The 14,359-nt window shown below is 39.8% G+C and overlaps 1 protein-coding gene and 1 long non-coding RNA gene across 5 annotated transcripts in view; one reads left to right on the top strand and one right to left on the bottom strand.

Moving 5' to 3' along the window:
* Positions 1 to 5,516, bottom strand: part of LOC112157538 — a 10,307-nt gene extending 4,791 nt beyond the window's left edge. The window contains exon 1 of the long non-coding RNA XR_002921165.2: positions 5,392 to 5,516. This is a non-coding gene — a long non-coding RNA (uncharacterized LOC112157538). The remainder of the gene's footprint in view (positions 1 to 5,391) is intronic.
* The window catches only part of usp34 (ubiquitin specific peptidase 34), a 61,706-nt gene that overhangs the window by 14,859 nt on the left and 32,488 nt on the right, over positions 1 to 14,359 (top strand). For all 4 annotated transcript variants that reach the window (XM_024290326.2, XM_024290327.2, XM_024290325.2 and 1 more), the window contains exons 5-18: positions 4,890 to 5,039; positions 5,178 to 5,245; positions 7,245 to 7,437; positions 7,594 to 7,655; positions 8,455 to 8,536; positions 8,689 to 8,781; positions 8,903 to 9,028; positions 9,118 to 9,247; positions 10,092 to 10,225; positions 10,605 to 11,359; positions 12,348 to 12,562; positions 13,091 to 13,206; positions 13,786 to 13,913; positions 14,135 to 14,224. In XM_024290326.2, coding sequence (XP_024146094.1) covers positions 4,890 to 5,039; positions 5,178 to 5,245; positions 7,245 to 7,437; positions 7,594 to 7,655; positions 8,455 to 8,536; positions 8,689 to 8,781; positions 8,903 to 9,028; positions 9,118 to 9,247; positions 10,092 to 10,225; positions 10,605 to 11,359; positions 12,348 to 12,562; positions 13,091 to 13,206; positions 13,786 to 13,913; positions 14,135 to 14,224 — 2,342 coding nt within the window. The remainder of the gene's footprint in view (positions 1 to 4,889; positions 5,040 to 5,177; positions 5,246 to 7,244; positions 7,438 to 7,593; positions 7,656 to 8,454; positions 8,537 to 8,688; positions 8,782 to 8,902; positions 9,029 to 9,117; positions 9,248 to 10,091; positions 10,226 to 10,604; positions 11,360 to 12,347; positions 12,563 to 13,090; positions 13,207 to 13,785; positions 13,914 to 14,134; positions 14,225 to 14,359) is intronic.

The raw sequence follows: 14,359 nt of genomic DNA, 5'->3' as shown, positions 1-14,359 counted from the left end.
AAGAATTAAAAAAAAAATTACAATGGAAAAAAATATATTTTCAATTTGAGCAAAAAACTAAAATCTTGATTTAAAAAAGACTTTAAACCTAAAACAGTAAACAAATGAAGAAATGTTTTATCTGCGAACAACTGCTGTTATCTGTTCTCGGTTTTTTGTTTTGTTTCGTTTCATTGTTGACCCTAATTTTGCGTGTGGGGGGGGCTTTGAGCCCAGTGGCCACCAGAACATAATTGACATTTCCGCCCCAGAACAGCGTCTTTTGTTGCCGCCATTTGATGTCATTGCTCCTCTGATGCGGCGTGCATTGATACTCTCTTAAGTTTGACATGTTACCATATTTTTAATCACCCCAACGGCAATTATGTCGTCATGGGATCAAAGCCCCGCCCCCAAGTGAAATTAGGTTCACCTCTGAAACTGTAAACGGATGACTGAATGTGAAGAAGTAGAGAAACAAAAACCAAAAGATGAAAATACAAAACAGCAGCAGTTGTAAAATAAACTTTTGTTTCATTTGCTGACAGTTTTAGGTTTATTTTTTTTTCATTCAAGTTTTCAGTATTTTTACAAACTAAAAATGCATGTTTTTTTATTTTCTATATTTCTTTCAACTTTACAATGTGAACTTTTGAGTTTTCAAATTAACAGTCTAGTTTTTCACTTATATTTTAATCTGATCCTGATTTGAGCTCAAAGTCATGAAGTGAAATTAATGAAAGAAGCTGCTGGAAGAGTTTCCATGTGCTGATCTACGGCTGCAGGAGGTCAGGGGTCACTCTGCTAACAAGATGTCAGGAATTATTAGAACTGCACGGTCAGACACCTGGAAGTGCTAATCATTAATGCTTTGATATCATTTTATTTGAACATGTGGGAATTAATGAAAAGGGGAAAAACGCAGAAGGTAACAGGGAAAACTGGAAAATCTCATTTTGGATTTTGGAAAAATTTGTTTTGAAAATTAGTTTTGGCAGAATTTTTGTGAATGTAACGTTAGTAGAAGTGATGGTTGATGAAAGACCACCATGATTGCAGGATTTAGCATCGTCATGATGGTGGGACTTCCAGCTGAAAGTTGGTCTTTTTTTTTCTTGTGGTTTAAAATTGATGATCAGAATATTAGAATTAAGTTTAAATTTAGTGTTTAGCAAGTGTTAAAATATGCTAGAAATGAATACAATTATCAGCTTTCTTTTTTAAAACTTAAAAACTTTAAACCAACGAGATGAACTGATAATAATTAAGGGTGTATTTAGCTGGACACATTTGGTTTACCTAAAGTGAACCAGAGTTTGTTTCTCCAGATAATCTATGACAAAATGTTCAGTCTGAATTCACCCTAAAATAGACATTTAAATTTAAAAAAGGACCTGGATGGCACTTGAGTTCATTGTGAGTCAATCCAAGTGAGCCAGTACTTTAGATAAATTAGTGTTTCCTTCGTTTTCTTAAATTTGATCTAAAGTGTCATTAAATATTTGAGCGCTTTGGTTCCAGCAGATGTCTGAGGACGAGTCCATGTGTTAGTTTAGTCAAGTATTGTTCAGATTTCCTGCCTTCTGTTGCTAACGCCCACATGATTCTGGTGTGCCGAGCCTTGTTATGTCCATGGTAACGGGGTTTCAGTGGTCGCCGCTGCCTTTTATTTTCTTCTGCTGGGAGTCGCGGTCCTGTAAAGCGGACTCCGTCAGCTCGTCTGTATATTACCTTTTATTGGCACTTCTGTCGGGTCAGCTCGCCGTGAAAGCAGTTTAACAGCCGAGCGCTGACGTTGGCTGTGAATTTGGTTTAGATTTTTTGCATGTAAAGCGTCGGCCCCCAGAGAGCCACAGCGTGTCCTCGGATGATCCGTGTGTTGGCAAGCTTTCAGCCTCCAGCTTCACTCTGCAGAATCATTCATCTCAGGACTACGCACCGTCTGACAAAATCCTGGGATTTTCTTCTCCTAGAGTTTAAAAAACTCTGTTTTTGCACAGGTGGTCTTTCATCAATGATTGTTTAGACTCTAGGTTGACCTTGCAGGAGTTCAAAACAAATCTCAACTTTACAATTAACCCCTAAAAGTCTGGCGTCTATTTTATTTTACATTTTGTTCTAATAATTTCCCTTTGAAATGTTATCTTTGCAACGCTTTATATCCATCTTTTTTTGTACAACCTCTGCTTTTTAAAAAACATATTTTGTTATTACATCAGAATAATTAATGGTGTCTGAAACCAGTCATGGCAGAAATCAAAAGTAACTCCAAATAAAAAGAAATGTTGATTTTTAAAGAAACGCTCCAAAAGGCAAGAAAATATTGTTGCAAATGAAATAAATGCTGTAAATGTTGCAAAAAACAAGAAATGATGCTGCAAATAACAAGATATACTGTTGCAAATAATAAATGAATTGGCAAATAAAAAGAACGCTGGAATTAAGAAATGATGTTGCAAATAACAAGAAAATAATGTTGCAAACAAAAGAAATGCTTCAAATAACAAGAAATGTTGTTGCAAAAAAAACATAATCCTCTTCCATTGTGGCTCTTTAATTTGCAGCATATTTTAATTTTATTTGCAGCAGTATTTTTCTTATTTGCCTTTTTTATTCGCAAAATCATTTAGTTTATTTCCAGAGTTTCTTTTCAATTGTAGTTTCTTTTTTCTGTAAGTTAAGTGAGTAAATGTTTATTTTTCTGTAGCACCTTTCTCTGATAAGTATAAACATTACATAAACATTGCTTCACAATAGTAAAAACAAATATATTCACAACCATCCATTATACACATATCAGAGACAAAGTAAAAGACAGTGAAACACAAATACTTTTTTTTTTGCCGTGATTGTGGGTCTTGGCCACATAAATATTTCAACAAAAAACCCGAGTTGTACAAAAAGGTAAATTTGAGTAGTAAATTTAATATTTTTTATTGCAAAAATCACACAATTTGAGACCAAGGTGGTGCCAATTTATGACAAAGATCTAAAATGTGAAATGTGAAGAAATCTTCCAAGAACTACTACTCAGAGTTCAAATATTTTTTTTCTAATCTTGCCCAGTTATTTAAACAGGAGAAACCCAATCTGAGATAAATAGCAGCTCAGCTAATGAATTCATGTGAATACATTTGGACACCGTCCCTAAATACTCCGTTCTTGGAGTTGCAGTTGTGGCCGTCCATCAATCTGGGAAAACCTGGAAGCCCATTTTCACACAGTCCCTCATTCTGCAGTCGGAGAGATGGTTTATAAGTGGAAAACATTCCTGGCCGCTGTCATTCTTCCCTGGAGAAAACACGCCGGCAAACTGTGTCCAAGTTGAGACGGAGATGCTTGGAGTAAATGTAGAAAACTCAAGAGCAGCTTCTCATGTTTAACAGGCCACGGATGGCACGTTAAACGCTGCAGTTCACGACCATATAATGATGAAAAGACGGAAGAAGCTGGTTGGAAAAGTCATCTGGCGGATACTTTTTCTCTTAAAAGAACATGGCAGAAGGCGTTTGGAAAGAAGCATCTGCACTAAAACCAAAACTTCAGGGACTTTCTGCTCGATTCATGCAGGACAAAAAAAAAGACTGTAGATCCCCGTTTCCCAAGAATATCCAGAAACTTCCAAACAACTAAAGAGATGTCTGTGAAGGGCGTTGGTTTCTTTTTCTGAACATCCTGCAGCCGTGAAGGTCTGACCTCTGAAGCTGAGGAGAAAGTGGGTCATTCAGCCGGACCATGGGTCACAAATGTTAAACAGAACGGTTAAAAGGGGAAAGAGCTGAGGTGTTGCAATGATTCAGTCAAGTGACTCACCCCTGAACTTCAGTGCTAAAGTCCCATTCCAGCTATATCTATTTTTGATTGTAAATCGTTCCCAGTGGTCTTTTAATTTTGATTAAGCTGTTTTATGCTGTTTTTAGGCAAAATGTAAAAAAAAAAAAACTCATTTTTTTAAGACATTTTCTGCAGAGCTGCAAGAGCTCATTAGAAATTCGGCTCTGGGTTGTGGGTGGGACTGTTGGTGCGGAAGTTAGCTCAGCTAATTTCCCATCAGCCCTTTGTTTACACTCTCTCCCACTAGCTTATAGCTTCTCAAAAGCACAAGCTAACATTAGCATTGCAAAAAACTGGATGGCTCCAATAAAGCTCACCATTTTTTGCTGCACTGATCATGTTAAATCGGGGATGTGAGGGGCTGTAAGCTAGCGGGAGAATGTAAACGGAGAGCTCTCACTGACAGAAAGGGTAAGGGGGGCTGGGTTGCTCTGCGCCAACAGTCTTACCTTGGAGGTGAATTTCTAACGAACTACTGCAATTGTGCAGAAACTCTGTCCTAGAAAACGACACGTTTTTTTAAGGTTAGGCTTAAAGCGGCACAATCATAATTAAAAGTGGTGCTGGGTGATATGTAATAATTTATATCGTGATATACAATTTTTTCCATATCACAAAAATCATGATAAACCACAATAAAGTATATATTATCTTTAAAAAAAAGACAATTGCTTTTCTAAATTTTTTTTTCAAGTAACATGTTACTGGATTGTCACAAATGAGAAACATTTTTTTAAAGTGCTCAACAGTTTTAAGTTTCTTGGTAGGAAAACATGTTTTTGCACAAAAATAAGCAGATAGAAACAAAAGAGAAATGGCACGATAGACACTTTTCGATATTCATCGTCATATCGCCCAGCACTAATTAACAGAATTCTGCGAACGCGTTTAAAATAAATCAGAAGTTGATTCTAATATGCTATTAAAGGAAGGTGTTGTGAGGTCAGCTAAGGTAGCTAAAAACAAGCTTTTCTTTTTTGTATGCTTGAATGACTTGTTCAAATTGGTTTGTTTTTGAACGAAGACGCTGAATGGATATAAAGCAAGTGCTAAAGCGTGATGTGTGGTGTTGACAGGACGTGGAGGTGCCTCTTCACCTGCTGCGGTACGTCTGTCTGTTCTGCGGGAAGCACGGCCTCTCCCTCATGAAGGAGTGCTTCGAGTGGGGCTCTCCAGAGAGCCTGCCTTTCCCCATCGCCCACGCCTTCATCACCATCGTCTCCAACGTAAGTCTCGCACAAACACTGAGGTGCAGACATGGTTCATATTTTATTTGTTGTGGTAATTTAAGTCAGATTTGCATGATGTTTTTACATTGCAAGTGCTGCTGAGGCTTAATCGTTTGCTTGTCGGCCTTCCCACAGATACGGATATGGTTGCACATTCCTGCGGTGATGCAGCACATCATACCATTCCGTACCTATGTCATTCGGTGAGTTTCACAGAAAATTCTGCACTCAGGAATCCAACAGGAGCTCCATGTTTGAGCACCAAGCTGCAGGTTTTTTTCTTGACATGCGTCTACATGTAAAGATCTGGTTGGACTCAGCATGTTGATGGTTAATTCTCTCTGCTCACCTGTGGATGTCTGCGGTGCAGCTCCTTCCCCCTGTTATCAGTTTCCCCTCCTAACTCTGTCAGAGCACCTTTTCCATTTGTGCGCTCTTCCTCAGACACAAACCTGCAACGTGTTTGTTGCTAGGAAGAGCCACAGTCACCATAGCAACCGTTGCCAGGCCTCCAGTCGGTTTTCACGTGAGCTTGCAGGAGAGCAGACTCCGTCATGTGATTTTCAGTCAGATGATCTGTTGCCCTGTTTTGAAGAGAATTCAGTTTTAAAGAGATTTCTTTTCTGTCTTTTCATGTTTTATTGTGTTTAAGGTTCAGGAGTGTTTGTTTTATCATTTCTATTTCTTACTGTTTTAAGCCTTTTAAGTTTAAAGTTTGATTTCATTTTTTGTTTCAGCTTGATTGATAATTGTGCTTCTTATCAAGATTTAGGTTCAGATTATTTTAAGTATTTACTGACAGTTTTTAGAAAAGTTTAAAGAAAATTTCCGATGTCAGAATTAATACTTGAAAAGTTTCAGTAACTGTGATAATGCTACTGTGAATTATTTTTGCTAAAAGTAGTCGCTGAAGATGCTGAAGAGATTTGCTGAAAATGTCAAAGCTATTTGCAAAATGTTAAGTTTGCTAAAAGAATAGACATTTCACAAGAGTGCTGAAGTTGACCTAAATTTCTGGAAAATGTGTGGTAAAATTGCTTTAAAAATCCCTAATACATGCCAGTTTTGCAAAAATATTTAGTGTATTACTTATATGAGCTAAGCTCCAAATTAGACCAAAAAAACTTAGATTTCAAATTAGCCAGATAAGCTTGCTTGTTGCTTGAATACTAGCTAAACTAAACAAAAATTGCCTAAAATTCCTCAGTAAACTCTAATCTCTAAATTAGCCTATAAAAACCTCAGCAGATAACAAATTAGCCAGAAACGTTAGCATGTTGCTAAAAGACTAGGTAAATTCCAAATTAGTACGAGAACCTCAGTAGCTTCTAAATTAGCAGAATAGCTAGCACATTGGTTAATTACCAGCCAGACTCTAAAATGGCCAAAAATTCACCAGTAAATTAAATTAGTCAAAAAACGTTAGCCTGTTGCTAAAATAGAAGCTAAACTTTAAGTTTACCTAAAAACCTCAGTAGAGAACAAATTAGCCAAACTGTTAGCATGTTGCTAAAATATTAGCTAGACTCTAAATTATCCTAAAATAAAAAAAACAATAGATGACAAATTAGCCTAAAATGTTAGCATGTTGCTAAAAAATTAGGTAAACTCCAAATTTTGACTATGAAAAATTCAAAACATAGTCCATGAATATATTTAAAGGTTTCTTGCTAATCTACTTAAAATAATGAAATTTGAAGACTTTCTCATTCATTTCCTATGGGGCATATTCAGCTCAATATTTTAAAAACTATAAAGTTTAAAATACGAGCAGTAATGTCCTTTACAAGCTGAACGTTTTGATACCAAGATTACTAAAATTGCAGAAAGTATGAATAACTTTTATGTGCTGACAAACTTATGGAAAGGAGCAGGAGAATCACTAAAGTGTGAATTCATACTAAACATTCACGCTATTGGTTTATCAATGTGAGAAATATTTTTAAATCCAACTTCAGTTTTTTGACATACGACTTATTTTCTGCGTTATTAATAACAAATATGTGCCAAACAATCTTCAATAGTTTCTATGCATTGACTATAAACAAGAAAGTACTTCAAAAGTATATTTCTAATTTAGATCTAAAGGTTGAATGATGGGGAACGAAACAGGAATTATTTACTTGATGATAATCAAACTTTGATTTCATTCTAAAGTTTTTCCTTTTAAATCCACTGAGGTGATTGTGTTGTGCTTCTCAGGTATTTGTGTAAGCTGTCAGACCAAGAGTTGCGGCAGAGCGCCGCCCGAAACATGGCCGACCTCATGTGGAGCACGGTGAAGGAGCCGCTGGACAGCGCGCTGTGCTTCGACAAGGAGAGCCTGGACCTCGCCTTCAAATACTTCATGTCCCCCACGCTCACCATGCGCCTGGCCGGACTCAGCCAAATCACTGTGAGTCGCTACGGAGACGCCGCTCGGCCGTCCACGCGGTTAGAGCAGCGTCTCCGCTCCTCGCTGGATTCACTCACACAGAATCTCGGTGTGCGGCGTTCATGGACGCAGCTTCTCGTCTGCTCAGAAATGCTGACTTTGTGTGTTTGTCCTCAGAATCAGCTCCACACCTTCAACGATGTTTGCAACAACGAGTCTCTGGTGTCTGACACAGAAACGTGAGTCTGTTCAGAAAGTAGAAATAAATATGATTTCAATTCAAAAACGCAACAAGATTTATTTAAAAATGCTTCATTTGTTACATTTCTGAACCAAAATGAATTTTGTTTGGTTATAAACAACCATTTTACTTAAGGTAAATAAAAATGTTTTACCCTGAAAAACCCACATTTATTTTATCTTTAATGTAATTTTTTTAATATTTGTTTTGTGTTTGGTTTAGTTTTAAGTTTTTTGTTCAGTTTAGTTTTAAGTTTGTTTAGTTTAGTTTTACTGTTTAGTTTAGCTTAGTTTTAAGTTTTTAGTTTAGTTTTTATTTATTTATTTGTTTAAATTTTACTTTAGTTTTTAGTTTGGTTTAATTTTATTTCAGTTTTATTATTGGTTTGTTTTGTTTTTGTTTAGTTTTGGTTTAATTTATTTTATTTTTTTTACTAAAACATTTTATTTAATCTTTTTATTTAATTTTTATTTGTTTTTACTTTTTAGATGTTAATTGCTGATACCCCTAAATAAACAAATTGGTAAATTAACTTTAAAAACCCAGGAGAAAAATGTTTTTTACTTTTTAAAGGTAACTGATTCAAATAGCCAAAATGGCATTTTGTTTTTGTAAAGTTTGATCAGATTTCTTCTTTTTCTTATCCATTCCTAACTGATTGCTCCTAAAAAAAAATTGCATTGACTTTTTCTTAGTAGGCTGCATTCAAAAATAACAAAGTGACCTGATGAATAAATGTTGGCTCTAATTTTTCAGATAAATTCCAGACTTGAACAAACAAATCTTCATCTTTTCAGGTCCATAGCAAAGGAACTCGCTGACTGGCTGATCCAGAACAATGTAGTAGAGCACATCTTTGGACCCAATTTGCACATTGAGGTAAAGAAACATTTTAATTTAAACAAGAAAGAGATTTTAAAGCTTCTTTTGACAGTTGATTGAACAGTTTTCTGTAAGTTTGAGACGCAGCAGACAAGCAGGAACTGGACGCAGTGTTTCCTCTCAGAGTCTAATACATGTTTGTTTTCTAGATCATTAAACAGTGCCAAGTGATCCTGAACTTCTTGGCTGCGGAGGGCCGCCTTAGCACACAACACATAGACTGTATCTGGGCTGCAGCCCAGGTGAGACGGATGCACACCTGACAGCTCCACGTTCTCCAAGTTACTCTGAGCAGCTGCTCAGGACGTCTTCCAGAATGTTTCTGTTCTACACATTGATCTCTTTGAATTTCTCCGGTTTCAGTTGAAACACTGCAGCCGCTACATTCACGACCTCTTCCCGTCGCTCATCAAAAACCTGGACCCCGTGCCTCTGCGTCACGTCTTAAACCTGGTGTCCGGCCTTCACCCGAGCGCCCACACCGAGCAGGTCCGACTCTGCACGCCACCTCACCCTTCACGCTCACAGATGTATACGCTTTGGGGATTTAGATCTTGACCATTCTCCTGATTCCTCAGACGTTATACCTGGCCCACATGCTGATCAAAGCCTTGTGGAACAACGCCCTCGCAGCGAAGGCCCAGCTCTCCAAGCAGAGCTCCTTTGCCTCCCTGCTGAACACCAACATCCCCATGGGAAACAAGAAAGGTCAGCTGCATTCCTCTGTGTGTGGAGCTTTAGGAACCAGCATGCAACAGCTGAGCTCATGCACCTATTCATGTATGCATGCTCATCAAATTACGTCAGAGATGATGCTCGACGATGTCATCTGAAATGAATGGTGCTACTAAAAGTACTAAAAAATAAATATTAAATGTATTCTTGCGTTTAAATTGTTTTTGATACGTGGTGTGACATGTTGTCATGGCAACAACTGCTCTGCTGTAGCTGCTGTATGAGAACTAACCAGTGGAGGAAAGTGGTATATTAGATTAATGCCTTGTTAAGTGACGAAAAGCATCATTTCAGAGGAAACGTTCACCTCTTAGTGCTTGTTTCTGTCCAAGTGAAGAAAAAGTTTGTTTTTAAAGAAACAAACTCCAAAAAAAGTCTACTTGATCACTTTTAGTGCGACAAATGTCACCTTTTTTGAGCCAGAAAAGCTAAATGTTTTATGGTTTTCTTTGCGTTTACCTCGTACTTGTCATCTTCTAAATTAGTTCAATTCCTCCTCTGTCGCCTCCTTGTCTCACATCTCTTCCATCACACCTTTTCTATGTTTCTCTTTTGCAGCACCCAGTCTTAAACAGGTATAATGGATAACAAAACTCTTGAATTTATAAAGTTGCATTCATCAGTGTTGACATAAACAAGTGTGATTTCCCACAAGCCATTTTTGCACTCTCAGCTCCAATAAATGTTTTAACCTGATGTGAAAAAAAAAGCAAATTAGAACAAAATCGTGACAACATCATGCTGACTTTTTCTTTTCTGCCCAAATAGCCAAATAAATCTGTCTTCTAATAACTTGAAGCTTTTGCCGTGGCTGCAGGTTCGCCGGCTGCCAGCCCCGACAGCAGTGACAACAGCGACACGCAGCACAGCGGCGGGAGCGACATGGAGATGGACGACCAGATGATGGTGACCGGCAGCAAGAGGAGCCAGCAAAGGCTGTCGGATACAGAGGTAAACAAACATTCATCCACTTCAATGAAGGCTAAAGTTGTTTACAATGTTAATCTGATTAAAACTAATTCAGTCCAGATTCAATTTAAAACACTTTTATCATCCCAGAGGAGAAATTACAAATGACACTAAAAATAGTAAAATTATGCAGATAAACAGTCATTCAATCTCATGTAGAAACGGCAGACAGACTGCTTTCACTTTTAGAGTTTGAATAAACATCACAGTATTAATTTCAGTGAATTCGAGAGGTTTTTTTTTCAAATTTTGGGTAAAAAGTGAAATGTGGTGATCACAGTTAGAAAAAACGACTGAAGAATTAGCATCTTTATAAGCCGTAGCGAACATTTCTGAAGAACCTGTTGTGTCGTTCCGTCAGGAGTCGATGCAGGGCAGCTCGGATGAGACAGCGAACAGCGTGGAGGAGGGCAGCAGCGGCCCGGGCAGCAGCGGGCCGTGCAGCATCAGCGGCCGCAGCGAGGCCTCCAGCAACGAGGCCGCCTCCAGCAGAGCCAGCCAGTCAGCCGGCAGCCCCGGCAGCGAGATGCACTCTGACGACATGGGAGACAGCGAGGCCTTAAAGGAGGAGGAGGAGGAAGAGGAGGAGGATGATGAAGAGGAGGAGGAGGAGGAAGAGGATGAGGACGACGAGGAGGAGGACGAGGAGGACGAAGGGAGCCGCTCTACTGCTGAAGTTGCTCAGCAGAAGGACGGACGTGAGCAGACGGAGTCCAGGAAGAGGAAGGCGGGGGAGGCTCTCGGAGATGGAACGAACCACGGAGTGGGGGCCATCAGTTCAGGGGGGGGCAGCAAGCCCAAAGTCCTCTCCTTCAGTCCAGAAACGTCCGCCGTCATGGTCACCGTGGCGTCGACGCCTTTAGAGAGCCGGATGAGGATGCTGGATGCCTGCTCTTCATCTGCTCGGGCGGAGGGGGCGGAGCCTCAGCAGCAGCCAGCGGACATCAGTCCTTCTCAGATGGTCCAGGGCCCGCAGGACCCCTCCTGTCTACCAAGACCCGGAGATTTCCTCGGGGACGCCATGGGCAGCGAACTCTTTAACTGCCGCAGATTCATTGGTCCCCAGCACCACCACCACCACCACCATCATCATCATCACCACCATCATCATGAAGGGTAAGAGGATGTTATCCTTCAAGCCTCAGGGCCCCTGTGACAAAAAAAAGTTCCCAGTTGTGTTTTAATTATTATGAAGTTTATCGAGTGACAGCTCGTCAGCTGCGCTACTAAGTCCGGCTGACAGCAGAAGTCAGCGAAAAGAGAAACCCACAAGACCTGGTTGAGACCCACGAGATTTAAGTCGCGACCCACGACATTTAAGTCGCGACTCACGAGATTTAAGTCGCGACCCACGAGACTTAAGTCGCGACTCACGAGATTTAAGTCGCGACCCACGAGATTTAAGTCGCGACTCACGAGATTTAAGTCGCGACTCACGAGATTTAAGTCGCGACTCACGAGATTTAAGTCGCGACTCACGAGATTTAAGTCGCGACCCACGAGATTTAAGTTGCGACTCACGAGATTTAAGTCGCGACCCACGAGATTTGTTTGAGACCCACGAAATTTAAGTCGTGACATAAGAAATTTGGTCGAGACCCATGAGATTTGAGTCGCGACCCACGAAATTTGAATCCTGGCCCACGAGATTTGGTCATGACCCACAAAATTTGAATCTTGACCCACAAGATTTGAGTCACGATCCAGGATATTTGAGTCGCGACCCACGAGATTGGAATCCTGACCCACAAGATTTGAGTCACGATCCAGGATATTTGAGTTGCGACCCACGAGATTTGGTCGAGACCCACGAGATTTGAATCCTGACCCACGAGATTTGGTTGCGACCCTTGAGATTTAAGTCGAGACCCACGAGATTTGGTCAAAGCTGTTTGCAGCGCCTGCCGTCTCTCAAAGACTGCGGTCAAATGTGTCACCATACACATTTCTGTGGTCACATCAAGAGATTTGCTCTGAAATGCAAAAACAAAACAAACTCAAAAAACAGGATTTTCATCAGACGGGGACTTTAAATGATCTGAACTGAAGCTTGTCAGATGCCAGGAGTTTATCTGACCTCATAAACCCCCTTTTCCTTCCCCAGGCCAATGGTGGAGGACATGCTGAGCGCTGACGATGTCAGCTGCAGTAGCTCGCAGGTTAGCGCCAAGTCGGAGAAGAACATGGCGGACTTCGATGGGGAGGAGTCTGGCTGCGAGGAAGAGCTCGTCCAGATCAACTCCCACGCTGAGCTCAGCTCCCACCTCCAGCAGCACCTTCCCAATTTGGCCTCCATCTATCACGAGCACCTGGTGCAAGGTGAGCGTAAACCTTGTGGAGAAGAAGATATATATATATTTTTATCCTGTAGAGGGCGCTATGCATTGTGAATCGCAGAATTACTGCTGCAGAGGGAAAAAAAGTTTATCTTTGAGTCTTGGTTTATAGCGGAGGGATATGTGAATTGGTTGTTTTTGAGCTGAAAATATTAATGACACATTTATCTCACCAAATCCCTTGTCAATTTGAAACAAAAATAAGAGCCAGTCCTCTGGGAAGTAATGTCTCGACAAGAGAGAGTTTTATCCAGGAACAACTTGCTTGCATTCTTTTCCTGTCATTTCTGAGATCTGTCAAGCTCAAAAACCAATTAACTCACATATCCCTCCGCTGAAACCAAGGCTTAGAGATAAACTTTCATATCCCTCCGCAGCAGTTATCCTTCGCCCTCTACAGGATAAGAAATATATCTTCTTCTCAACGAGGTCTGGTAACCTGGGTTACATGAGCGAAGAAGACTACTCCACAACCTTCTCTTAGTAACCCTTATTAACCCTTTTTCTGCAGGTCCAGCTGTTCATAAACATCAGTACTCCAGTCATGCCATCACTGACATCAACCTAGATAATGTTTGTAAGAAGGGGAACACTCTGCTGTGGGACCTGGTTCAGGATGAAGATGCGGTATGACTTCATTTTAAACCCAATTACAATGACCTGACATTTTTAATTCCGCATTGTGAAAAATTGACTTAAGTAAGCCGCTTTGAATCAAAACATAAGAGTCATTTCTTTAGCTCTGGTTTATTTATTTTTGTATTTAGATTCATGAATTTTGGTTTAGATGCACCACAAACGGTGGTTTTGTGTTTATTTTTTATAACTACTGACATTTCTCTACCTACTACATTATCTGCATTCAGATGATTTAATGTGGTACAGGAAGTCTTTTATTTTGAAGGAAACTCATGGCTTTTTTCTCTTATGTTTCTGTTTTATTTATGCTTGAAAAAACAAATGTATTTTTTTATCATATTGCTATCTATATCATATACTTCTTTTTCTGAAGGGTAAAATAAGACTTTGTGGCTCCTACTGGGATGCTGTCAGGAAAAATAATCTCTTAAACTGTTGAAGGTTTCAGCCCCCTGATAGTGTTGCTCTAGTTGCTTTGGATTCACTTGTAAAACCAGAAAAGCTGCAACACCTGATGATCTGTGCGAGAGCGAGGTCCGTGACGCTGTTCTGGCTGTTTGTGTTTAGATTCATCTGTCTGAGGGGCTCATCAACGAGGCAGAGAAGCTGCTGTGTTCACTCGTTTGTTGGTTCACCGACAGACAGATTCGAATGCGCTTCATCGAGGGTTGCCTTGACAACTTGGCTCATCACCGGTAAGAGCCGTGATGGTTTTCACTTTTATTTTTATTTATTTATTTATTCCACTGTCTAATTTTCATAGATGTGAAAAAGCTTTTAAGCAGAAAAAACATGAATCTTGACATTTATGAACAGATCTCTGTCGCTGAGTCATCTTTAGCTCATTATAGAGCTCCAGTCGTGCCTGGAGGACAAAAGCTGAAGTGTTTTTCTTGTCTTGTCTTTTCTTTTTCAGATCAGTTGTTGTTTCTTTGCGTTTACTCCCCAAACTTTTCGGCACTTTCCAGCAGTTTGGCTCCAGCTATGACACTCACTGGATCACCATGTGAGTAATGTTGCATCCTTTCAGTTTCCATAGAAACCCCAAAGGTCGGATGAAGCGTTTGGACCACCACTTTGATTTATTGCATGCTTTACTCAACAAACCAAACTGTATAGTTTTGTCCAACTCGTACATTTT

Source organism: Oryzias melastigma, linkage group LG1 (genome assembly GCF_002922805.2).
Source record: "Oryzias melastigma strain HK-1 linkage group LG1, ASM292280v2, whole genome shotgun sequence".
In the NCBI taxonomy this organism is placed as follows: Eukaryota; Metazoa; Chordata; class Actinopteri; order Beloniformes; family Adrianichthyidae; genus Oryzias; species Oryzias melastigma.
This window is presented reverse-complemented; position numbering and strand designations above follow the sequence as displayed.